Source organism: Larus michahellis, chromosome 5 (assembly GCF_964199755.1).
Source record: "Larus michahellis chromosome 5, bLarMic1.1, whole genome shotgun sequence".
NCBI classification, from domain to species: domain Eukaryota; kingdom Metazoa; phylum Chordata; class Aves; order Charadriiformes; family Laridae; genus Larus; species Larus michahellis.
The window spans coordinates 26,139,320-26,165,220 of NC_133900.1; the positions used below are offsets into that span (position 1 = coordinate 26,139,320).

At 44.0% G+C, this 25,901-nt stretch overlaps 1 protein-coding gene across 20 annotated transcripts in view; it reads left to right on the forward strand.

Annotated features, from left to right (window-relative positions):
• ADGRL3 (adhesion G protein-coupled receptor L3) overlaps positions 1–25,901 on the forward strand; it is a 529,084-nt gene that overhangs the window by 410,823 nt on the left and 92,360 nt on the right. For 17 of the 20 annotated variants that reach the window (XR_012587320.1, XM_074589233.1, XM_074589236.1 and 14 more), the window contains 4 exons: positions 4,774–5,079; positions 7,240–7,343; positions 15,199–15,384; positions 19,192–19,230. Coding sequence is in view for 19 of the 20 variants with exons in the window: in XM_074589233.1 (XP_074445334.1) it covers positions 4,774–5,079; positions 7,240–7,343; positions 15,199–15,384; positions 19,192–19,230 (635 nt within the window). In the remaining variant the exon portion in view is untranslated. The remainder of the gene's footprint in view (positions 1–4,773; positions 5,080–7,239; positions 7,344–15,198; positions 15,385–19,191; positions 19,231–25,901) is intronic. The other 3 variants (XM_074589238.1, XM_074589242.1, XM_074589243.1) reach the window with 1 other exon arrangement.

Sequence of the window (25,901 nt, forward strand, 5' to 3'; positions counted from 1 at the left end):
TGTAAGCAAAGGATGTGGTTGCCAAATACAAAAAGGACAAAACTAGCAGAGAGGGAGGGAGTGAAGAACCTTCAGATTTTGTGTTTCTCGCAGCCGTTCAGAAACAAGCAATGCTCCATTTGTCTCAGTGCGGCAGCAACACGTGTAAATAATTGTGAACGCAGTCCAGACGTGCTCAAGAGGGCACTTGGGTTGCTGTATCCTCCCAAAGATGTTGAATGCCTTGGCTTTGTTGTACTTCGGTTGCTTGAGCATTGCAGCAGCTGCAGTGCGGGGAGCAGGTACCAGCTCTTGGCCGCCGGCTCCCTGGCACATCTGCTTGAGCGTCAGGCTTGGGAATGCAAAACTCGATGGAGAGTGAAGTCATTATAGTTTGCTTGGACCTTGCACATGAAACTTGGAGTGCGGCCTCTCCTTCCCATTACATGAGTGAATACTGGCTTGTAGCACATAGCCATCAGCCTCAACCTTTGGATTGCAACCCCTGGGGGAGGGCTTGACGGATGTCTTCTGTCATCTGTTACCTAGCAAAAGCCGGCAAACCTCACCCAGGAAATCTCGTCTGCAATTTCTGCTCGAGGGGCACCCGGTTATCTTCATTCATGGGACATGACATCTCTTAAAACGTATTTTCAGTTATTGAGGACACCAGGTCATAGGCTGGATACTTAGGTGCCAGAAGAAAAAAATGAGAGACAAGGTAGCCTGGTAGTGATCACGAACAGTCTTGCTTGCGATCAAAGCTGCTTTTGTGATAGGAGAACTCTAGTCAGAGTCAAAGCAGTTTCCCATGTCTGGGAGCACCAGGAGGAGGTGAGCAGGGCGGACGGTGAGGTGAGATGACATGTGTACTGGGTTTTCCTGGTGGCAGATACAAAGCGCTGGTTCTAGGCCAGTTGTGCACTTCTCTTGATATGCCAGGAAAGGGGAAAAGAAGGAAATGGGGGGGGACACCTTATTTATTTAAGATTTTTCCCTCTGAGCAAATTCTTCCCATGATTTGCCTTCAGTCAAGCAAAATTCCTCCTCCAGAGGCCTGAGCTCTCTGTAAAGGTTGTGAAATGAAAGCAAGAAGGAAAAACACCTAACAATTTCTTTTTCTTGGTAGTCAACATGCCAGGAGTAGAGTGAGGCTCCTCTGGGAGTTGCGATTACTCCCCTGTGGATGCTGGAAGTGTTTTGGGGTTTTTTTAATAGCGGCAGCTCTAGTCTGAATGATGGTGAAACTTAGTCTTCTGCTATTGGTGCCAGCTCTCTAGATAAAGCAGGGAAGAAAAAAGTGAAGTATCACTTTGGGGGGTTTCTGGAGAAGAAGTGTTTCCACAGCTGCAGTTTGCTTTCTTGGGAGCGCTGTGAAAATACCTATCTCAGCGCTGTGCTTTGTGGGATCGAAGTCTTGGATTTGAAACCTAGGAGTAAAAACTGAGTCTTACCCAAAAGCTGTATTTACACTCTTGATATGGCAACACATGGTAAAAACAAGTAGTAAAAGTAAAAGAATCAAGATTATACATTTCTAGTTGTAATGGCATTGATGATTTTTAAAGGTTACTGCTTGTCTGTGAGCAAAGATTGTATCATGAAGTATTATCAGAAGAATCCTTCTGTTAAAGCGATGGTGCAGTGCTGCTTTTTTTTAACAGTGAGTTAAAAATTCACAGTTTATTGGCAGTCTGAGTTAATCTGGAGGTTTGATCTCTGTTCTGTGCTGTAGGATTTAGGTAATTTTGCACAGGTTGCAGTCTCTTCGTGGTTTTGCTTGGATTTGAGAATCATTTATATGTAAATGACCCTGATCTCTTGTTCTTTTCCTTCTTACCAATTAACTTTGTTTTAAAGCACCCAGTTGTGTGAGCAAAATCGGCAAGCGGTGCTGCCTGGGGCCGGTGAAACTGGGTGGTGTTAGCATGGTGATCATGTTCACTGGAGCTCATTACCAAATTGACTCGTTGAATAATCAGACCTTTGAACTGAGTTCAGTGGTGTCCCATCCATCTCACTCCGTTAGGCCGCTTCGAGGCAGCCCTTTTGTGTCTTCTTATAATTTGTCCTGTGTAAACAGTGGAGGTGCTTATTTTGAAAAGCAGCAAGGAAACCCAGTTAAAGAAAAAAGTTGGAAGAACAAGCCCTGAAAGAGATTTTGATGCTATTGCCAAGGAGTTTGTGAAAGATAAAACGTCTCATTTTTTTATGGCTAAAGGAAAATGCCATTACTTCCCTTGTGCCTAGCTGCTACAGTAAACTTGCCAGAGCCATTCCAAAGACAACACGCCATGAGATATTCAATGATTGTCAATGAAAATTAGGCGCAAAAATGCAGCACCCCTGTGTGTGGATCAAGGGGAGCTCCTGGGTGCTCAGTATATGTTTCTATATGCTCACAAATTACTGTAAGAATTATTTTAAAGGGCGTTTGCTAGTTTTGGCTTTGAAACTGCATCTGCTGTGTCTGCTCGGTACCTCTCCGCCTGTAGTGCACAGCATAGGTCATTTTGCAAATGCAAAATAACTTGTTATTACATGAGTAAATGGGAAATTTTCTGCAAGTTGTTGTCTACCGGGCTAATCGTTATTATGAAGAAATAAAATACGTATTCGTGGCAAGAGCTGCTGTAGTAAAAACAGATAATGTTTGCCACAGTTCTCTACAAGTTTTAATCCTTCCTGTAACGTCAGATGGAAATCGTTGCTTGGTGATCTAGCACAGCTTTGAGCTGAAGAAATCTGTCAATGACTGCAGAATTTTGTATTGTATTTTTTTTGAGTTCATTCAAGCTCAGAGCTCATAGTGGAAGGGAGGTGGCACGAGAAGGCTGGAAAATTTGATCAATGAGCTCGGGAGACCTGATTTCAGATCAGTGTCCTGGTGCTCAGGTGGTTTAGTGCCTGTTGCGCTATTGCTCACCTTTTTGGAGACCGGGGGAAGAAGATAATCCCATTTGCTGAGAAACGGTAGAGCTCGGATTTTTAAACTGAACACTTTCTTGAAAAATACTGATCCCTCAGAAAATTATGTTTATGATGCTGTTGAGTTTTAAAGGTTGAGGAGAGGATGTCTCAGGCTTGGAGTAAAATTACCTAAAACCAGAGCAAGCGTGTGCTTCAACTGCCATGTTATTTATTGCTCTGGAGCAGGAGAATTGCTCACAGCACCATGGGCTTAAATTACTTAAATAACAAAAAAAAAAGAAAAACACCTTTCAGAATGGAAAAGCTCCTATTTTGCACTAAAGGCAGGCATCTCTCTGCTTGAAGTAGGTTGACTTGAATGAACTCCAATGATGGCAATATCACTTGTGCAATCACTCATATTGCACAAATACTGAGTGTGGTCTGCTTCACTGGACCTAGAGGAGAGCACTCCTCTAGAGTCTCTGCTCTCAGGAGCTTGCAGGATGAGCCTGCTCCTACAGCTGGGTAGTTAAGAGGCTGCTCCTCGGGGTGACAGGGTGATTCGCACATTTAATTTTAATTTCTAGCTAGGCTGGAGTTCACACATGTCTGTCTTTCACGTAGAAACTCCAATACATGTTGCTGGACATGGAGCAACTGTGATTCTGAAGGGTTTTGGGATGCTGGAAGAAGTGGGATGGTAGGGAGATGTTGTGGCATGGGAATTAAAGAGAGGATGGTATCAGACAAACCTGTTCATATAGCCTTCTTACCTGCCTTTCCCAGACAGCCCCAGTGTTTCTCCAGGCAGGGATTGAGGTGGCAATTGTGAATATCTGGCATTTAATTGGAGTAAAAGTGTTGTGTTGAGAGAAGCAGGAGGGTGCTTATCTTTGTGAGAGGCGAAGAAGACGGGAGAAGCAGGCTTCTTCACAAGCTGTACACTTCTATCAGGGGTGATGAGGGAGCAACTGAAGGCCGGTCTCAGTTTCCCCACCTGAGATTTCAGGTCAAGCCATAAAGAAATCCACGCGAAATTCCAATCTTTGCAAGAACCTTGGTCTAAATAGGAGGCAAACTAATGTAATTATAGGGTGGGCATCCCTCAATATTCACCACACACAGTACTTAGCGCAGCTACTGCAAGCTGTAGGATAGGTGAATGCATTTCTAAAGCAGGTTTCCACCTCTTGCTGCTCGACCGCTCATCGCAGGTTTTAAATGAAATAGCCTGTTGAGCATTAAACTCTCGAGGATTCGGCTGGGCTGAGGTGTGTCTTTGCATATGCCACGTGGCCTGCAGCTCGAGAGCCAAGCGCTGCCGTTGGAAAGAGACAGCAAGGCATGAAGCTGAGAAAAAAGGAAGGGCTAGCTCCGGAGAACAGCCTTGCATTCATCCCTCTGTGCACTGCTGTTTCGAGGATGGATTTGTGGTGTGGGTTTTTTTGTGTGGTTTTTTTTTTTTTTTTTATTACACCGTGGAAAATGTTTTTCTACCCAAACCAGCTGGGTCTTCAGCAACACTAAAAAATTAAAAGCACTTCTGTGCTAGGTGTTCCCTAAAAGATGGAAAATAAGATTTTTACATTAAAATGCCAAGAAGAAAAATGGTGAGGGCATAAAATGCTGCTTTATTTTCATCAGATGCTAGTGCTTTTGGAAAATCGGTTATGCTCCAGCAGTCATTACCCCCCTGTGTGCTTCTCTCGCTGTGTGCTCCAGCTTCTCTCTGAAAGGTGGCTGTGCAGCAAGCCTTGCATTAGTTGTAGCTCCAACTACACCCTCCAGGCCACCATAGTCAGCAGAGAGGACGTCCTCGGGATGTAGGCTTGCATCCCTTTTTTTCCTTCTTCTCTTTAATCAACTCTGCCTTTATTTCAGGAGTATCAACATCGGGGGCTCTGGGCCCGGGGAGCACCACCGCCAGCACCACGCCACGGGTGGCCACCAGCAGCACTGGCCGTCCCACCACCACCTCGGCCTCAGGCAGGAGGAACAGGAGCACCAGTACGCCATCGCCCATGGCCGACATCCCCGATGAAATGACCACGCACCTCCCACCCGCCTCCTCCCAGCTGCCACCGGCCGGCGCGGAGAGCTGTGACCCCATGGAAGCCCGCGATATTATGTGGTCTCGGACTCGGCAGGGCCAGGTGGCGAAGCAGCCATGTCCCATGGGCTCGATAGGTGAGTTGAGGGGTGGGAGGACACGGTCAGCTGTCTCCATTTGCCCATGGGACGTTGTGAGTGGGCATGCAGATTTCCCATGGGCCCCTGTGGCACATGTGCTTTCATCCGTGAAGCACGCTGATGCCTTCTGCCAGGTCTCTATTGCCTTGGTGAAGTATGTCAAGCAGGCGGCCTGGGCCAAAGCCTCAATATGCTGAGCACGTTGTGCAGGATTTTTGGCGTTCCAAGCTCTAGCCGAAGAAGAGTACAAGCCGACCACCTTGTGGGGTTGAGCTTAATGTTCTATAAGAGCCTCTGCCTCTAGAAGCTATGTATGATGCTTTTGCCTGTATTTGTAGCCCCTAGGCTCATTGACTGATGTGTTGATGGCTGATGCTTTGCTTGTCTGGGCGGGGAGGGCAGAGGAAGTAAAACTTACATTTTGAAGCTCTGTGCTGCACATTTCGAAGGCTGTGGCCTTTGGGGCACAGGTATTCCCAGATCAAACTCCTGAACCAGCATGAGTGATTTTTCAAATTGCAGCCAGCGTCCAGTGTGATCATCAGGGAAAGCAGGGGGTAAAACACAGCCAAGTCTTTCAAAATGTTTTCTTGTTTGTTGGATTTTGCTCCTTTTCTTCTATTCTTTCCTCCCAGTTGTTTTCGTCCAAAAGGTTGCTTTTGGAAATTTTCTGTCCAAATTAAAACACGGTTGAATGAAGAATGAGTTTTGGCATATGGTTCAGTTTGCTGTATTTTAACAAAAGCAGTCTTCCAAAAGTATTTGTTTTTCAAGCTAGTCTTGGTGTCCAGCCCCAAGAACCCGCTTGCCAAGACGAAATCAGAAGGTGGAGGAAATTGCCTGAAAATAAGGGCTGGAGGGATCTGGCTTGCAGAGGAGACTCCCTGTTAATTCTCCGCTCCATTGCCCTGGAGAGCCATTCACACCTGTGTATACGAATACTGACTCTCTCTTGAATTTGGTGAGGTCAGACTGATAAAATACATGTTAAGTATGAGGGGCATGGAAAGACGTCGGTGGTGAGAATAGGTAAAGAACATTTTGGCTCTCTTTCACAGCCCCACTTGGTCAAATTAATGCAAAAAGTATCATGTGGTTCCCAGAGAGAGGGGAAAGGATAGTCTGAACTGAAGCTGTGGAAAAGGAAAGAAAAGATAAAAAAGGAAAATGAAGGTTGGATGCAGGGAGCCCTTTTCTAAGCAGAAGAGCTTAAGGACTGGATGAAAATAGCTAAGAAAAAATAACCAAACCCCAACTTGTTGATAGGGGATGGCAATAAGCCTTTCCCGTCTCTAATTTCAGTGATTCATGTGACTTGTTAAAAGCTGTGGTATATTAGCAGTGGGCCTCTTCCAACTCCCTTTGAAAGCATGAGCAAACTCTCACTGGTTTTAATCGGCGCTACCATCAGACCTAGCCTGTAATTCACTCCTCTGATGAAAAGTTCGGCTCTGCAGGGCAGAGCACTTTATAGGATGCAGTCTTTAATCTAGTGTACTGGCTTTCTTGCTTTTTAAAGATCTTTAACTGCACCATTTTGGATGCATTTCTCTTTGTTTGGAAGGGTCTGAGGCGCTTTGCTGTCTTTTGCAGGAGGGATCTGGGTGGCCCTTGCCAAACAAAGCTCTCATCTACAGTCCCTCTCGCTGGTTGGGGATGGACAGTAAAGCCCAGCTTTACAACTTGGCGCTCGTAGCATTTAAACTTTTGTGTTTCTCCACCCAAATGGTTTAATGATGATTCAGAGCAGTAAAATCTTCGTGAAGCAGCAAGGAAATCGAGGCGCAGGGTCTGATCCTGGGGCGCCAGCGCAGAGCACTCGAGGTGCTGGCTCAGTGTTTGAGATCCAGCTTCAATTTCTTAGACCCTGGCAGCTTTCCTGCCTGGCCTAAAGCAAAGCCCTCTGTCCATAGTCTCCATTTGGCTCATATCCCTGCACTTCCTCATGGGTCTTTTGTCTTAAAGCTCCTAAGCACTAAGATGATGGGAGATTAGGACACTGAGATGACCGAGAAATGTCCTACCAAGGTCCTCAGCACTAATAAGCTCCCAGGCTTTGCATGTGGTGTCCATCGTTGTGAAATGAAGCCTATGGCATGGGGTCCTGGGAGCAAAATGCAATCAATAACACTGAACAGAGTGGCTTTCCTCTTCCAGGTGTTGCAACTTTCAGATGTCTTGCACCAGATGGGATCTGGGAGCCCCAAGGACCTGATCTCAGCAACTGCTCTTCTCCCTGGATCAACCACATCACTCAGAAGGTAAAACCCTTCCCACGCGTTGACCACACCAAATCTACGTACTGACCTTCCTGAGCTGTTTTCACAACAGGGGGCCCAAAGTGACCAACAGTCACACATAAAGCATAAGGCATCCATAGTAGCCAGGAATTGCAAGGAGAAAGCAAGACTGTAAAAAGCTGATGGACATTAAGGCAGAGAGGGTGAGAGAAAGGCAAATGAGAGGGACTGGAGAGTGGAATTAAACTCGAGTGAATGACAGTTCCTGTTTGTGGCAAGAAGAGGAGGAAGAGGGAGGGTGGACATATGTAAAATGCTGACTTATTGCAAAAGGAAACTTTCCCTTTCACACATCCCCAAGGATTTTCTCACGCCACACAAGCACAGGATAAATCCTTTAGTTGAGAAATCTTTACCAAAGAAAGGCAGGCTCAATATGAAATGTTTGCATTGCGCTTCCTACTTTCTGTTTTTAACTTCTGCCCAAATTGTAAAAGAACTGATGGGATAGAAAACAATGCCACAGTAATGCATATCTTTTGACTCTGAAGTCCCTTGATGAATGTTTTGTAGCACTTCATCATTTATCAGTGTTAAAAGTGCATTAACATGTGACAATAGAAGTTCAAGACAAGCAGAGCTTATTTGGTAGCAATATGTTGAACGTTTTTGTTATTAATGCACAGTGGTGCTTTCAGCTGATTTCATTACAAACAGAGACCAGATGTGTGTTTACGCCACAGAGTCTGTGGGCTGAATCCTTATTATAGCAATTTGTGGGGATTTATTTGCTCCTTTAGCCAGAGCGAGCGAGTCACAGCGTTGTGGGCTAGCTGTGCTGCTGCGTGGTAGCAGCACTGCACTCCCAGAGGGCCAGTGCTCGCTGGTCAACGGGATGGGGTGACCCTACAGAAGACACTCTTTGACTTTCTCCTCCCTGTCCCCCATCTTAACTGAGGCTCAACAACCTGTGAATCGCGAGCACAGAATCACAGAATGGTTTGGGTTGGAAGGGACCTTAAAGATCATCTAGTTCCAACCCCCTGCCGTGGGCAGGGACACCTCCCACTAGACCAGGCTGCCCAAAGCTCCATCCAGCCTGGCCTTGAACACCTCCAGGGATGGGGCATTGACAGCTTCCCTGGGCAACCTGTTCCAGTGCCTCACCACCCTTACCGTAAATAATTTCTTCCTGATATCCAATCTAAATCTACTCTCTCTCAGTTTGAGGCCGTTACCCCGTGTCCTATCATAACACTCCCTGATAAAGATCCCCTCCCCATCCTTCCTGTAGGCCCCCTTTAGGTACTGAAAGGCTGCTGTAAGGTCTCCCCAGAGCCTTCTCTTCTCCAGGATTCTCCAGGCGAGCATGTACACCCCTGATCATCCCTATCTCACTTCACCTGTATTTGTACGTGTCCCTCCCCAAAGACAAGGGAAGACATCAGTTAAGGTGGAGCTGCTGTGACATGGTCCTTTTGTCCCACGTGGGAGGGCGGGCATCTCTCCTGCCATACGCTCAGCTAGCTGATGAATAAAGACTGCCTTTGCTGGCATTAGCAGCTGTGCAGCTCTTGTTTTGTGACCCACGTACTTATCCTGGAGGGGTTAATATTACTTACTCTAGCCATAATTCACCCAGACAGCTGGGAGACCTCTTGCTGCTCGGTGAAGATGGCTAGGCCGTTAGCCATTAGCAGAGAGAAATAATAGCGTGCACTGATGAAATCTCCATCAAGGTTAGGCTTATTTTATTTGAAACTCCAGCTATCATTTGCGTAACAAATGAGCCCCATTTAATTTGTTACGCGCTTTCAAAGCAGGCTAAAATTGAAGAGCCAGGTTTTCAGAAATGCCCAGCAGGTTACAATTGGGACTGGATTGTTATTGTTTTTTATATTGTTATTATTTTTTCTGGAGGAATTTAGTTTTGTTCAGCTTTGGGAACCTTCCACCAGTCAGTGGAAAGACTAGGGCGATCTGCCAAATGACTCTGGATATAAACTTTTGATGTCTGAGTGGGAGGAGATCCACTGGGATCTTGGGATATGTGGCTCAACCTCTATGGAGTGCTGCTACAAAACGTCAATACTTTACAGGAGTGACTTTTGAGGGGAAAGCCCTGCCAGGCTTGCCTGGGGGCTTGTGTTGGGGGTTGCATTCAGTAGGATCCTTACAGTAAACACAGTTTTAAATTACTTATGAAATAATCGACAGCCACTTGGTTTCCCTGCCCAAGCATGAGGCTTGGAAATCATCGCTGGGCTTAGAGATTGGACTGATTTATCCATAAATCAGGCACTGGTTTCTGACATCCCTGCCATGGACAGGACACTTCCCTGCCCTAAGCTTGCAGTTTTGCTCCAGCACCTCTCTGAAGCTGAAAGAGGAGCCTTCCTCCTCTAAGCCAAGCCAGCTCTTCTTCTTGCTGCTGTAAGGGCAGCTAGTGGAAGCAGTAAGCCAGCCATGCCGTGAGGACACGCTCAGCTCCCTAGCGTCCCCAGCGCTCGGGTCCTCCTTGGCCACCCATCCCACAGCATCCACAGCTGCAGCACAGCTTACAGTATGGGTAGAAACGCTTATTTGACAGCCAGGGTTCATACCTGCTCGGTGTATCTTCGTTCCGAATATGCTTTGTCTCCCAAAAATCCCCTCTTCTGTCACCTGCTGGGTCCAAGCTGCTCAGGAAGAAGGGTGATGGGTCCCCTGGAGGGATTTCAGCCGAGCCAGAGAGGATGGTACGGAAATGCTGCGCTTGTTTTCATGTCCCTGTGGTGAAGTAAGGATTATTACTTGCTGCTTTTCCTTCTCCTGCTGTGCTCAGACCGTACATTGGGTGTTTGCCTCCTTGCATCATGGTATTAGGTTTTACAACCCTCTATTAGCTTCCATTAGAGTTATTGTTCTTGATGGAAGATCAGAACAAATGTCCGCTTCAGCAATTCATTGGCCTCCTGACATTTACTTTAACTTTATTGTTGGTGCCTACCATGCCCTTGTAACGTAGCAGGAGAATAAACTTGCCAGCGCGATTGAATTATGCACTGCTACCTGGGTTATTTCTAGAGTCGCGCAGTAAAAGGAAGCAAAAAGGTCAGCTTTGGATACATTGTATCATCCTGATCGTGAGGTCATACATTCAGTCTCAGCCTGTTTGTTTTACCTCCTCCTTTCATCAGTACCGTCCTTGGCGCAGCGTGTGACTTGCCTGAAAATGCCTTTTCCTTGCCATGGCTTTCAGTTGTGGGTGCTTACTGGGAGGGGAGGCACTGCTGCGCTCAGCCTCTGAAAGACAGGAGGCCTTTTTTTGTAGCAGAAAAGAAAGCGTTGTGTCCTCCATGAATGCACGAAAAGCCTCAAGCTGTAAATCTAAAGCATGTGCCACCCATGTTCGTGTTGTCCACCTGAACAGCCTAGATGATACAGTCACAAAGAGCAGATAAACCGTAGCGTTCGAAGTACCTTCATCAGGTCTTGTAGGGCTGCCTGGGTGTGTCGGGCAGAGGGAGTGGGATTTTGTGGAGGACATCACCGCATCGTCGTATCCAGGCCTGAGGGTGAAGTTGCGGTCCTGATGACACCACGATGAAATCTTCTGTCCAGATGCTTTTGACAGTCTGTTTCCGGAGCAACATAATGTACTGGATGGAGCAGGTGTTTCAGCACATTCTTTCCCTTCCCAGGATCTTTCTTATTTCTTCTAATTTTTCTTTCCTAAATACCTCTTTTCTGCAGTTTCTCTGATTTTTATTCTATTGTTCTCTTCTGCAGTCTGTTCTTATTGAGAAAAGAAGGGCTGAAACAATGAACGGTGTTGCAGGAGGGTCATTGTTACTCTTTCCAGACAAAGCTCCCTGCTTTTTTTCCTTGGCATATATGAAACAGGCAGGAATATATACCCTCTCCAACAAGTATTATTTCACAGTCTTTACAGTCATGAGAAGACACAAGATACTGGTACAAACTCGGTAGCTATTAGCAAAGTGTTGCGCAGCGTGATTTCAGGTATGCCAATGCTCATTTGTAAATCTGGCCTGAATCCTGTCAGTATGCGCAAACAGAAGAGGGAAGCAATTTTTTTGACAGAGCTAGAAAACTATGTTTTGTGTGTTGGCATTTTTGGCAGGAAACATTTTTTCTGGCCTTCAAATTAGCATTCCAAGACTAGATTTAATCAATTTGTAAAAGGGAAAAAAAAAAAAAAACAGAAAAACCAAAAATCACCCAAAGCAACAAGAAAACCAATTTGATTTGAACAGAATGTTTTCTTTTATCCCAGAATCCTTTTTGGTTTTTAAATAACATTTTTTTCATAATCAAGATAGAAAATTTAAAAAAAAAAATTAGTTTCAAATCAGAGAGATATATTATTTTTAATTCCTTTGATTGCTGTTGAGCCAGTCAGTAGAAAGCTCTGTTACTTGCACATTTTTTCCCTACTTCTTGCTTGCCTCTCAATGACAGCTTGACCCTTGAAGAACCTCCAAGGATTTTTCCTGTGCTCCCATGTGACCCATGTTAGTGTTTGGGTTTAAAAGTTTTGAAAGAAATGTTGCTGGTCTTCCAGGCAGCCATAATGAAGAGGAAGACGTGGAAAGGTCCCTTATTGAAGGGAAGTAAGTTAGTAATGCGTCTTCTTGGGCAGCAGTGAGCTTTGCTGAGCATTTCATAGAATTAACCAAAAAAGCGGCTCAGTCCTTTTGTTGTACGAGACCAGACATATCTCTTAGGCCTGGAATATTCAGCCAGCATTTGGAACTGATCACAGAAGTTGTGTTTGATGGGGCTACATAGGAGAGACCTGAATTTCAGTGGAAAATGCTCAGAAGAATTGGGGAAATTAGCATTAACATGTTATACAACCATCATTTTGGATATCTCTTGCATTATGCACACAGGCAGGATGGGAAGTGTCTCAGCACTGTTGTAGTGACTTGTAGATGCATTTTCTGCATGAGAAATAATAGGTTTGGAAATGAGTGTCAGTGCTAGGAAATAGCTTCATCACCTGTCAACCAGACACATTGTCCCAAGGGAATGGCACAACTCTGTGTTTTCAGGAAACCTGGGTGTGTGAAATGAGTTTGGGTAAATACTTCTATGTCCCAGGAGTTCACATATTTTGCATTTTAATGTGCCTTTTCTCAGGCATTTCTTCCATTGTTGCCTGTTTTGGGGGGTTAATTTGGTCACACTAGGAATCCTTAGATTTGTAGTTTTTAGGATCAGTCCAAGATAAAAGGAAAAAGGTTTATTAGCAACTATCCCGCACCACTTTTGCAGGCAAGTAGGAACAATGGCAGCTGCAGTTGGATATAACGAGAGGCTTATTACAGGAAAAGAAGACTCCTGGGTTTGCCTTTGTAGCTCTGAGTATGCCAGTTTGCACAGGTGCATGGTCCAAGAGAAATTGTACGCTTCAGATATTGGGTAGCAGGGTTTTATTCTAATGTATCTGTAAAAAAATCTTGCTTTCATGCAGTTTTCTGCAGGGCTTACAGAAACACCGTGTGTCATGATACATGCTAAGCTCCAGCGATGAACTGCAGGAAAACGTTGAAATTTATTTCTTTATGTAAAGGGATTTCATGCAGTCATTCTTTAAAGTTCTGGGTACCAACAAAGGAGGTCAAAATTCGGCCTCTGTGCTGGTGTGTGGATTTCTTCAGCTGCTTAGGAGAGCAGGCAGCTCTAAGAATAGGATCTGGTTTCTATGGCATTAGAATCATAGAATCGTTAGGGTTAGAAGGGACCTTAAAGATCATCTAGTTCCAACCCCCCTGCCATGGGCAGGGACACCTCCCACTTGATCAGGTTGCTCAGAGCCCCGTCCAGCCTGGCCTTAAAAACTTCCAGGGATGGGGCTTCCACCACCTCTCTGGGCAACCTGTTCCAGTGTCTCACCACCCTCATGGTGAAGAACTTCTTCCTAACGTGCAGTCTGAATCGTCCCATCTCTAGTTTTAATCCATCCCCTCTAGTCCTACCATTACCCGCCATCCTAAGAAGTCCCTCACCAGCTTTCTTGTAGGCCCCCTTAAGATGCTGGTAGGCCACTATAAGGTCTCCTCGGAGCTTTCTCTTCTCCAGACTGAACAACCCCAACTCTCTCAGTCTGTCTTCATAGGAGAGGTGCTCCAGCCCTCTGATCATCCTTGTGGCCCTTCTCTGGACACGTTCCAGCACGTCGATATCCCTCTTGTAGTAGCGGCTCCAGAATTGGACGCAGTACTCCAGGTGGGGTCTCATGAGAGTGGAGTAGAGGGGGAGAATCACCTCCCTCAACCTGCTGGCCATGCTTCTCCACTCCTTAGCCTTGTGTGTAACAAAGAAGAAACAATTCAGTTTCTGAATATATGTTATCATTGCTCTAATGGAAAGAACAACACATTATCTCCTTTATTTATCTTATCTGTATCATCATATGCTTTAATTCTCTGAAGATGAGCATATGAACATCTTCAGTTAGATTTCATTAAATCAGATGGCTGTTGCTGTCAAATTGATGGAAGTAAGTTATTCATTTATAACTCAGCTAATTGATTTACAGAGAGGTAGAAGCTCAGCCTGCAGTCTTTCCCTAGAATCTCGCTTTTATAGGAAGCACCAGAAATGGAGGGAACAAGAGAAATATCTGATTGCTAACTGTTGGAAGATAAGACAATTGGAAATTTCGTAAGAAGAACCCAGTGGAGTTGGTCATTGAGCCCAACAGACAAGTGGGAGCTTCATTTAAATCTCATCCTGTGTAATCTCTCCTTCTCCCTGGTATATTCCCCATAGATACGCATTCCAGATCGCAGAGTGGTACATAACTTAAAAAAGACCAGCAACCTGCAATAGTATTTTTGTAGTGTGTTGCTTGTAGAAAGGAGATGGGACCAGCTGCCCTGTCGCCAATCCCCACAGCATAGAAGAGGAAAGGGGCACCAGACAGGGAAAGCAAAACAGAGCAAGAAAGGGGGAAAAGCCCCAGGAGGAAAGAGAGAGTTTCCCAGATCATTGCACAGTGAATTTCGCTGCAGGTGATTCGTGAGTTTTATGACTTAACTAGACAATAAAAGTCCTTTAATAGAAGATTCAGCTGAACAGCCTACTTGGTTTTCCCTTCCAGCGGGCCTCTGCTTGAAGCCTTAAGCCTTTTGCTCCTGAGCTATTACACTTTTGTGTGCTGAGAATCACTAGCCTCATTACAGATGTAGTAGTGGCTAGTGTGGTAAGGAGCACATCTCCCGCCTGCAAATACTAAGTGGTAAATTAGCACCTGATTATTAAATCCACGTGGTGGGAATTCTGAACTTTTTTCTCCTGTTCATCTGGGTTATGTCATCTGGTTTTGTTCCTTTCACAAGGGACTTTTTTTGCACAGGATTTGTAACAAAAATCATCTCTTTGCTGTCATATAATCTTTTGGAATTAGAAACTGCTCTTTCTTGACAGGAGAGACTATCTACACGGTTTGTTTTTTCCCAAGGGCATAGATAATGTAATGGGACAAGCTAACTGAAGGCCTCCTTAGCATGGTGCATCCCATGGAAAGCAATGTCGTCTTTGGTTGCATCTGCTGCAGTGCAAAGAAGCAGCTGCCCCTCAATTCCAGCCGTGCCCTGTGAGAAGATCAGAAATTGTTGTGTTGAAGCCCACATGGTGACTGTAGCTGGAAAAAACACTTGCGTTTAAACCATACTCAAACACTGTACATAAAGACCTTTGCTGTAGTTTCCTTCTTGGGAACTCCTTCTCTTCCTGTCTTCTTTTATTCTCCTCTCCTTCTTGCAGGGAGTTGACTTACTTAACACTGGGGGGCTGGAAGGGACTGGAGTAACATCATACTAAGGGCTGGGGATAACCTTTTCCTCTGCTTTCTCCATTGCAGATGAAGTCAGGGGAGATGGCTGCCAACATTGCCCGGGAGCTTGCAGAGCACACAAAAAACCACTTGTACGCTGGCGACATCACGTACTCTGTGTCCGCCATGGTCCAGCTGGTGAACTTGCTTGACGTGCAGCTCCGAAACCTGACTCCGGGTGGGAAGGACAGTGCTGCCCGCAGCTTAAATAAGGTAAAAACAAAGGGGCTCGGGAAGGGATAGGAGGCTGAAGAAGGGTTTGGCTCTCCCTGGAGAGCTATTATAAATGTCTTTCTGAACGACTGCCATTTTAGGGCAGTGATTCTTTCGTAGTATACAAGAGTACCTAGCAGTTTTTTGTTTACAGTGTATTTTATTCTCCTGAGAAACGAAACAGTTGTAAATGCCAAGTGTACTATTGGTGCTGGGAAATGTATACCCTTAGATGCGTAGATATATGAACTCCAGGTACTTCATCGTGGTCTCAGCTCTCATAGCTCAGTATGAGAATAACTCGAGTGATGCCACGGCAGTTATTTTGGACTTGTGCCAGCGTGAATGAGACCAGAATTTTGTCCAGCATTTCCAGTGTTGAATCTGTCTGTGAAATGCCATGTAATGTGATCCAGAAAATCTGAATATTTAAAGCCCCAAGAGACAGAGTCTGGATTTTGATTTTTTTCATCTTCTAATATTACAAGATGCTGATGTGAAGGTCAAATGAACACTTTTATGCATTAATATTCACAAATAAAAGCAGACAGAAACATTTATTTACGCTGGAGACACATTTACCGAAGGCACAGAAGATACCATCACATTTACGCTTAAGGTCTTCAGGATGGTTTAGTGCTAGAGGACCTTTTTAGCGATGACCCGTGACTTAGCCCAGAAGCACCTTACTGCATGGTGATGGTGTGGTTTCTGTGCCCACTGTTTGAGAAGAATTATTAGTCCTCCTGTCACTTCCAGAATTAAGTGGAATTGCTACATACTAAAGCTGCTAGAAGTTGCCAGTCATGGGAGGAAATACGGGCTGTGGAGTCTGTAAGAATACATTTTAAGGTGAGGGTTTTCTTGGTCCAAGGCCCTCTTCATCTCTCATTCTCATGTAAACACGTAGGATAGGATTTATATAGCATTCAGATGGTGAATTCTGTGTGCCTGGTCATCAGAACAAACTGCAGCTGAACCCTGTGGCTATGAGCACATGGTTATATTGGCCACCTAGTTAAAATAAGACAAAGAATTTTGTTCTCAGTTGTGTAGCTGGCTCTGACAGCCCTGGCATCCATGTAAGTGACGATAGAACTTGGTTCCAAGGTTATACAGGGAACAAATGATCCCAGCTAAGCCTGAAATTTCTTGCGTGACTTCTGAAGAGAAATACTTTTCATAGAAGTAACATTGTCTTTTTTCTTGTAAGTTATTATTGTAGACTTACGCTGTTATAAATGCAAAGGGCATCCGGATTGTTTAATATTTACAGCCCCATGGGAATTGAACTCCTGCATCTCATGTGCTTTGCATGTGCTGTGAATTAGGTTATCTTGATGCTTTTAATTAGTGCTGCTTCCAGCTATTTTATAACAATGTAGGTAATAATTGTATTAACTGTTACATCAGCATAACATTATTTGTTATAATCATACCATGGTTCTTTGTTTGAAACGATGGTGATGTCTGACAATATCAGGTAAAACCCAGCAATTAATGTCACCTACTAACGGGTTTCATGGTTGTAGTCTGCTTGCTCTTTGGAATATACCCCAGCCACACCCAACATTTTGTCACTTCAGCTTTGCAAGCACATATTTTTCATCTTTTTATATCCCACCTTCCAATATTTGTTTCGATTACCTGAAATGGGGTTGTATCACAAGGGCAGGTATGAGTTACCAAGGGGAGGGGAGGACTGGGTAAGGCAGAGCTCCTCGGCTCAGCTGTCACTCCTGGGGTCCCCCTCGCAGGTTCCCCCCTCTCCCCCTGCCCCCCGCCATCAGCTTTGCACAAGCAGCTCATACAAATCAATTGCACTCCGCATTAAAATTCTGAACCGTGCGGAGTCCTGCAAAACAGCGATGCGAGTCAGTGATCCAAATGACAGGCTTGGTAATTTACTTGCTCTCATTCCCCACTTAATTCTTTAGAAGAGCAACTGCTCTGTGTTCATTTAAGAATGCATGAATTCAACTTGGAAGTAGTATTGGGCAAACAAAAGGCAGCAGTTACCACTCCATTTTCCCCTTCAGTGATCAAGAGTATTTCAAAAAAAAAAAAAAGGGGGGGGGGAAGTAATTTGCAAAGAGTTTTATGTAGTGCTGTTTCGTCAGAAAGAAGTAAAGTAAGCACTAGCCATTAAATATTCTTTTAATCATTAAAGGAAATTTTAAGGGGATCTGAAAGTAATCACCTGTGCTGTTTTGTACTGATTTTTTTACAAGCTGATATACAATGAATTGAAATAAACTGGCATAATCAGAATTTTTAACAGCCGTCATCTTTCAGAAGCCACTTTCCTGTCACTAAAAGCTTTATGCTTTCCACTGGATCAGGCTTAATTAAGGTAATAATTGTTCTATTGCAGACTGGCAAGACCCCCGAGTGGATAGCTCTGTAATTTTCAGCAAGGCTTTCTTTGATCTCCATTTGTTTCTGTAAAGTCTTCGCACTGGCCAAGTTTACCCAGAGGAAGATTTCTACTGTTACAAATTGATGAATTAGAAATTGAAATTAGGCATTGCATGATACCTGGGTGTATTCTGTTTATTTCAGAGCCTCAAAACTCTTGGGGACAAATTTGGCTCTCAGCCGTACTAATGGGATTGCACTGCTGCGCGTTGAGAGCGCGAGTTACCCCAAATCTCTATTGATGTGCAATTTCCAACCCAGGCACATCAGCAAAAACAAACCCAGCCAAGCCAGCAGCTCTGAGCAGCCTGATTTTGCGAGATTTAGTTGTACCGATGCAGAGCTCGCCAATTCTAGCTCGCTGCTGCAGATTGCCTGCAAAGTCCTGGGGAGGTAAATAAGCACCTCTTTGGATTTCGTGACACGCTGAAGTGTGGCAGGCAGGAGGCATGCAAACGCATATCAAAGTGCAGTCCTAAACGTGGATTCTAAGGAAAAAGGTGGGATTCTTTGTGGAAAAGCTATTCAGCATATAAAGCATTTAGGCCTAGGTATCACAAAGGAAAGCACAACTTGGTATGAGAGGACTGGAAAATGCATTCCTGGAGAAGCAGCTTAATCCAAAGGGGAGAGAATGACCTCAACTGGAAATATTACATCGGATTCCCATTTCATTGTTACATCCTCTTCAGTGGCCCTTTACACTATCAGGAGGCCTGGGCAATGCTCTCTCCTTCAGTGCAATGTGCAATCACACTCGATCCCACTCGGCTGAGCTGGCTTAAAGCAAGCTCACAGCAGTGAAGCTGGAACTCTGTAGTTTTGCCTTTAGCCAGGGACCTGAGCAGGTGTATCAGGATGGGTCCATACAGGTTCATCCTGTATCAGGGCGCAGTCCTGCATACGTCTTGCTCCCTGGAGTTGGTCCTGCTCATCCAAAGCTTGGTTATACCTCACTGCGCCATCAGCACTGTCTGACTGCAGAGCCCATGCTCCTCTTATGTAAATAACCATCAGCCCTATCCTTTCCAGCCTTGTTTGACGTGGAAATACCATGTGTGATCTCCAAGCTGTAAGGAAAACATCATCTCTTGAACATCTCTACTTGACTTCAGTATCTCCTACCATCTAACAGCTGCTCCTGCAAAGTTGCTAGTGTGTGCTTTATTTCACTGAAAAAGGACTAACCCATATTTCTGGAGCCTGTCCTTCCAGCCTTCCACTGCCGCCTAACTTGCACTCTTCCTTTGATTTGGTTGGTTTTCAGGAGCTGTTAAAGAGAGAAATGAGGTTTTTTTCATAGGCATTTTCTTCAGTTTTTTTCCCTTTGTTCTATCACTAACTTGTTTTTTCTATTCCGTCTTTAATCTGCTGTCTTTATGGACTCAGCTTCAGAAAAGGGAGCGCTCTTGCAGGGCCTATGTCCAGGTATTTCTTGTGTTTTTAATACATGTGTCCAGTTGTTTGAATGACTGTGAAGTGGGTCTTGTCTCTGTGAATAATCTGATTATTACCATCTTTGTGGCAGCAAGTACTAAGGTTAAGGTTACAGGATAATAATTTCATTCTTCTTCTCTGCCCACCTGCCCCGTTGCTCTATGACTTGACAAAAATTTGGGGCAAAATCTCTGAACCAGAACGTGGGGAAAAAACACAGATCCGACAAGACGCATCCGGCCATCAGAATAAGCAGGACAGTATGGGTACATGCAAGTAAAGAATGTAAAACTCCTGCTCGTGGAGGTGTCTCCAGACCAGCTGGGTTTCGCTTACGACATGTCACTCATGTAATTGCCACCTGCATTTCCTTAGTTGTCTTTATTCCCCTCTTACACTTGCAAATTTAGAAACAATTTGAAATGGCAACACTCGGCATGAGGGAGGAGGTAAGATCGCAATGAAATGCAGAGTGTCCTCACAGAGGAACGTAGGGAGGAGGAGAGTGCTGCAAACTAAATATAGGATTAGGAACATAATGTCCCATAAAGTTCACCCAGCTACGGCCCCACTTTTGTAGGCTTACATTGTGTTTTACACGAACAAAGTCAAGCCCCAGCGTTTTGGAAAGACCTGCTTGTAGGCTTTTCAAGAGTGGGACCTCGGGTTATGTTATTTATCCTGTCACCTTGCCTTATAGCATTTGCTCCACTGACTTTTATATAAACCTGTTCGTATACTATGGGTGAGTTAATGCTGCTTTAAGAAATGTGAATGTTTTACCTTCTGATTTCTGTCTTGTGCTTATGAACATTAATGTTGTCCCTACGGGTGGTTGATTGTTACTTATATCTGTATATATAACATGCAGAGGTGTAAAAATGAACCCTGTGTTTCTGGAGGGGGCTGTCTATACCAGAGTTTTCCTGCAAAATTCAACTTCCCTGCAGTCAGTATTGACTTTATTTTGTGAGCGCATATTTCGTTTAGCATGTGGGATTAGATGGTTTAGATCTCTAGGACTTTAACAATGAAACAGTACCCCTCTGTGCTGGTAGGCTGTCTGTCTTCCCTTTGGATACGGTGGTGAGCGGAAGTCACCTTTTCCATTCTGTATACATTAGTGGATAAAGATGAGTTATGGAGTTACACATCCCTTGTCTGGTGTGAATTCCCTTAAGATGCCAGAGAAAGTAACTAGCATTTGAAGGAATTTAGGAAATTTTACCTTGCAACACTCACTCCCAAGCTAGTTGTCTTGTCTACAGATTCCACTGGAAACATGGAGAGGCTGGTTTGACCATGGGCTACACAATCATGTTGGGGATCTTGGGTACCATCTGACCTGTAGTTGTCCTTTCCACTCTACAGTGGAAAGGTGTGCTCTACAGACCCAATGCATGCTCTTGGTTGCTTTGTCTTCTTTCAAACAGTAGCAGTGAATGGTGAGTTTAATATGCTCTCCAGAAAGCCTGGCATTGATAGAATAAAGCTTGATTATTCTGCACAAACCTCGCCTTACCCTTAATTTCAAGGACTTCTTCCCTTTCACTTGGAAGGGCTACTTGTGTGTTTAAACAGTAATCATGTGTGCCTACCTCTTTAGTAGACAAAAAGTGATGAGAGGTCATTGCCTGAGCTGTTTAGTATAAATGTGGACAAAGCTGGTAAATATACAGAAGAGGACAGTCCTGTAATGGAGGGCTTGAAGAATGAATTGGGTGACCTAATTGAACCTTTAGAGCTCTGCTTTGTATTATATGGAGGTAAAGTAATGTATCTGGACATATTTTCATACAGTATGTTTCCATTTGGAAAATCATGTAGCTAAAGTCATCAAAAAATCTTGTGAGTGAAAGTTTGTGGTAGCAATTAAATGTTACTGCAGATATTCCTGTTACAGGCCACTTATCCTTTACCAGGCAGTAAAATGTCTGGGCCGGCTAAGTCAATTTAGCAGAATTTTTTCAACAAGCCTTAAATAGTGAAATCCTGGACTTTTTGAAGTCAATGGGAGATGGGAAGTCACTGGGAAATATGCCACTGATGGCAGAGAAATAGAGTTTTCAATCTTGCTGACATGATCTCCTTGTGCTGATCCCATTGTTGTGAAGAACATCCATGGCTGAATTTGGCTCACAGGGCTCAAAGTGTACCTTCAGTCCAGTGCTCCCTAGACAAAGGAAAGTATGGTACAAAGTTTAGGTGAGAAATGTCCAGCAATTATATATATCAAAAGTGCAATTGAGAAAAGGTGGATTTGGGGGAGGAAGAGCATGACTTGAGAAGATAACAGTTGCCAGATTTAGTCTTACTGTTTTCTTTGGGATGACAAATTTAAGTAGTCATGACAGAGCCCCTGTAGCGATTGGGTGGAAAATCCTCTTGAACCAAATTTAAATTAATATAAATAAGTATGTAAAACCGATCTGGAAATTTTGCGAGTTATTCAAATACGAGACTGGGAATGCCATATCAGATTATCATCACATCTCGCTGGGTAACTTTATAATTAAAACAAATATTGATTTAATTTGCGCAGTGTCACAATATTTGTTGAGTTAAAAGTTCAGGGATTTTATTTACTGGAGACATAGGTTACAAATGCTGCTCCTTTAATTGCAAGTGTGGTAAATGATCTTTTTAGTCTCAAAAATCCAACAAGAACCAACCCAACAGGTGATGTGATAAGTACATATTAATACAATGACTGGACAATTGCTGGGAGATCTTTCAGTCACGGTGATATTCAAGAAACTGGGCTGTAAAGATATTTGAGAAACATATGGACTGTAATTCGTGATACTAAGAGTCAACTTAGGCTGAGCTGACCAAGGTGAATATCCAAGATGGATGGAGTGAGTTGCCTCGGAAAGGTGCTCCGTTAGCTAAGGAGAGCTTGGCCCTGATGCGTGGCTTTTTGGAGAGCAGAGATCTATATCTCTCACGCCCGCCTTTCTGCAGTGCACTGTTCTTGCACTCTATTTTGGGAAAGGGATGGAAGAGTCATCGTGTGGAAGAATGAGTCACAATGGGTGACGCATTTGATTAGCATAGCTTCGTTTGGTGACTGGTGTATGTGACGTAAGCCGGTATGAATTTTCTGTAATTTTTTCAGAATTGATATTTGTTCATTTTCCGAAGGCATTTCTTCTTAAACTGAAGCACTGGACTTGTAGAAAACACAATACGTTTGTCTTTTGGGGGCTGTGAAACTGGGTTTGGTGTTACAGATTTCTTCCATGCCCTTCAGCAAGTGGCACATGCTCATTATTTCTTAGCTCCTCAACTTAAAATGCCATGGGTATGATTCGCCTGGCCTCTGGGAAAGGAGGAGGGGTAATAAAGAAAAAAAAAAAAAAAAAAGGCTTGAGTGCTCAGCTATTGTGGTAAGTAAGGCCATATTAACAAACTTAAAAAAAAAAATAGAGAATTTTGCTGTAAGATTTAGTGGCTGGAAACAGAAGCTTTAATAAAGGCTCATACCACGTCTGGGCATGTAGAGTTTTTGTCACACACATGCACCTGATTGGAAAATCTGAGCTCGCCTCCTTGCTTCACTTGGATTTGTGGGCTGAAACTCTCTCTGGGGCACCATGAGGCCGATGAATTTCCCTGTGGGGCCAGCCAGTGGCTTCTTCCCATTTGCATGCTGCATGCATGCTGCATTTGGGATGCAGATCTCAGAAGACAAAATCTTCACAGCGTTCCTATTCATGTTGTTGTTGGGTTTTTTTTATTTATTTATTTTTTAAAGCCAGTCTCTGTGGCTTCTAAGCAGGAGGCTGGTGAATACAATAGATAGCCTGAGTGGCAGCTTTGTGGGAAGGGTGGAAGGGAGGCAGCAAAGTGTTGCTTTTGCGGCATTTTCCTGGTCTAATGATGTTTGCTGCTCTGGTTCCTGCCGTCTTCTGGGCTGTGCTGTAAATCAGCTTACCCTTTTTTGTAATTCTGTGTTTGTCTGTACGGCAACTGGGTAAGATTATGGAGGTGCCACCCGCTCTGTGAAGATGACAAGAGCTTCTGGGTGCAGGTGTCATCGGAGCCACCGATGAGCCGATGCAGATTCCAGGTAGCGCAGACAGTGGTGGGTGGTTGCAGTCAGAGTTGTCCTTCTGGTTCTTCTGGAAGTTTTCTGAATGCTTCGTGCTTGTAATGTGGGCTGTTTGAATTGCTGTACTAAGCAAAAAATGAAAGGCTTTCCTCAGAGGATTCAAGGCATTAAGTTTAGAGCAGAGTAGAAGAGACTGGTTTTTTTCTTTGCTAACCTAGTAGCTCTCAGCAGATAAAAGGTGCATCTGGGATTTAGCCAGTACTATTTAAAGCAGATTAATTCTGTTTGTCCCACTTCTCTCTGGCTTGCATGGCTGGTCCCAACTTCCATGAAGACTAAACCAAAGAAACTTGTAGCTCTGAGAGGGAGCATAAATTGAATTATGCTGTGTTTATTTGTGTTCTTGTTGTGCCTGTGACAAGAAAGACTCTAACCTCCGTTTATATAGAAAGGGGCAAATTAATGAGGATTTTCAAGTTCCTTGTTTGGTCATTTAATTGGCTGTATGACAAAGAGCTCCGCAGTGCGTGTCAAACAACTTTCAGGGTCCTCTAATGATTTGCGCATTGCTCGACTCCTGATGCTGTTCTGCAGGGCCTGTCAGGCGAGGTATCGTTGTTAAAGTGGCTGGAATAAATTGGCTAGCAGTGTGCATACAATGTCGTATATTAACTATAGCTACAGGGAGTACTTTTAGCAGCTTTTTCAAGAGATCGAGATGTTTGCCCATCAGCATCAAAGTGCCCCAAACTTTCATTTAATATAATTAAAAGGACATCTGAAAGAAGTGTGACTCACAGTGGGGTTCTGTGGTTTGGTAGCCCTTTGTTAAAACTCTGTGAACTTAATATACTTCACAGCTTGAGAAACCTGCACTTGATTTGTGTCAGCAAGAGCGAAACTAGAAATCCCCACCCTGCGTGTTTCTGCCTTGGTGAGCCCGTTGTTAGGGGAGAGGAGGATCAAAGTAGTAGCCTTTGGTTTCTCACCAGGCTCCAAAATTCTTCGCATAAATGTTAAAGAAGGAAGGTGACCACGTATTCCTCTGCCTACAACTGAGCTACACCTATGGTTCTGTGCCCCCATGTAACGTAGCAAAACTGAGAAAAAAAATCATAGCTTTTTCTGCATTGCTATGTGCTTACTCTCTGCTTTAGGCTGAATCAGTCCTGGAATCTGGTGGCGCTGGTAAAAAGTCTCAATATAGATTGCCGCGGAGGTCAGTGAGAGATATCCCTTTGATTTGGACCATTGAAAGAAGGGATGAGTCTCATGGGCTCCCTAGGAGTTCCCTTAAAGGCTGTGGATAGTCTGTCAAAGAGGAATTTCCCGTTTGCAAGACATTTTCCTTTCTTGCTATAGCTTTGCTCACTTCCCCAGTGTGATTACCGTAGCGGTTGCTTGTATAGTCTCAAATCCCGAACAGTAGGACAGCAAATACAGATGATTCATAAATGCAGTTCTCAGCTTACTCTGCGGGGAAGATCTCATTAGATGAAATAGATCGTATGTTATTTCCTTCTTCCCAATCAATTCCTTTTATTTCAGTCCTACAGATGCCTTCTGACCTTAAAATATTCTTCCTCGTATACTAAGCAAAGCAAAACCATAACCTGTAATTTGTAACCTTGTTCTGTTTCTCAGATCTCCTATTTTTTTGTGTGCTCTCATTAGGAGATTATTGGTAGTTCAAGGCCAAGACTGCAAACCTTGCATGCCGAGTGCAAGATCATTAATTCCATGGTTAAGCATTTTGTAGATGGCCTAATTTTAATAAAGGTCAGTGCCTTTCTTCTCACTGCAGTGTGTTCTCAGCGCCACTGAAATTCAGGCCATTTCTGAGTCAGTAGAGTTCCAGTAGCCACAGCATAAATATTTGCTGTAGAGTTGAAAAGAGAAGGTTGCATGCTCTTTCTTGAGAGCCTTTGATCTCAATCTGTGGGGCAATTTTAGAAATTCCTCTGTGAGGTTGGAGGAGGATCTTCTCTTGCCTTTGCCATGAGTAGTAGGTTTTGACTCAGTTTGCCAAAACTGATACCACCAGTTGCCAATCACTACTCTGGTACTAGATGTAGGCTAGTGTTTCTGGCTTAGTTATGAAGGCAGAAGCGGAAATTAGCAATAGATATTCTAAAGATTTATTTATTTTTAAGTACCCATTGAGGTTCAGCTAGTTTCAGTCTAAATATGCGTTTGTCCAATTCATTGAATATTATAATTGGTTTGTAATGACCTTATTGCTTTGTAAAAAGGCTTAGACAGTGGCTGGGCTTCCCTGTGAGAAATTGCCTCCAGTGTGCTTACTTATGCTTTGACCACAGACAAATTTTAATTTTGAATTAAAAGAATAAGTGATAAGGTGAAAAAACGTCTGAGAGTCAAGAGTCTTGTCAGACAGATTTGAAGGCACTTCTCAGCTAAGAAGTAGGATTTAATGCCATAATTTAGCCAAAATGACGTTTTCCATGTTTATGAAGCTGAAGAAATAACTCGAAGTCCCACAGAGTGGATGACTGTTCCGGTTTGATGACCCCTGTGTAGTGGGATTGGGGTGCTGTTTATTTACCACTCTAAAAAGACACCTCATTTCCTGAGCTGGTCCCATTCA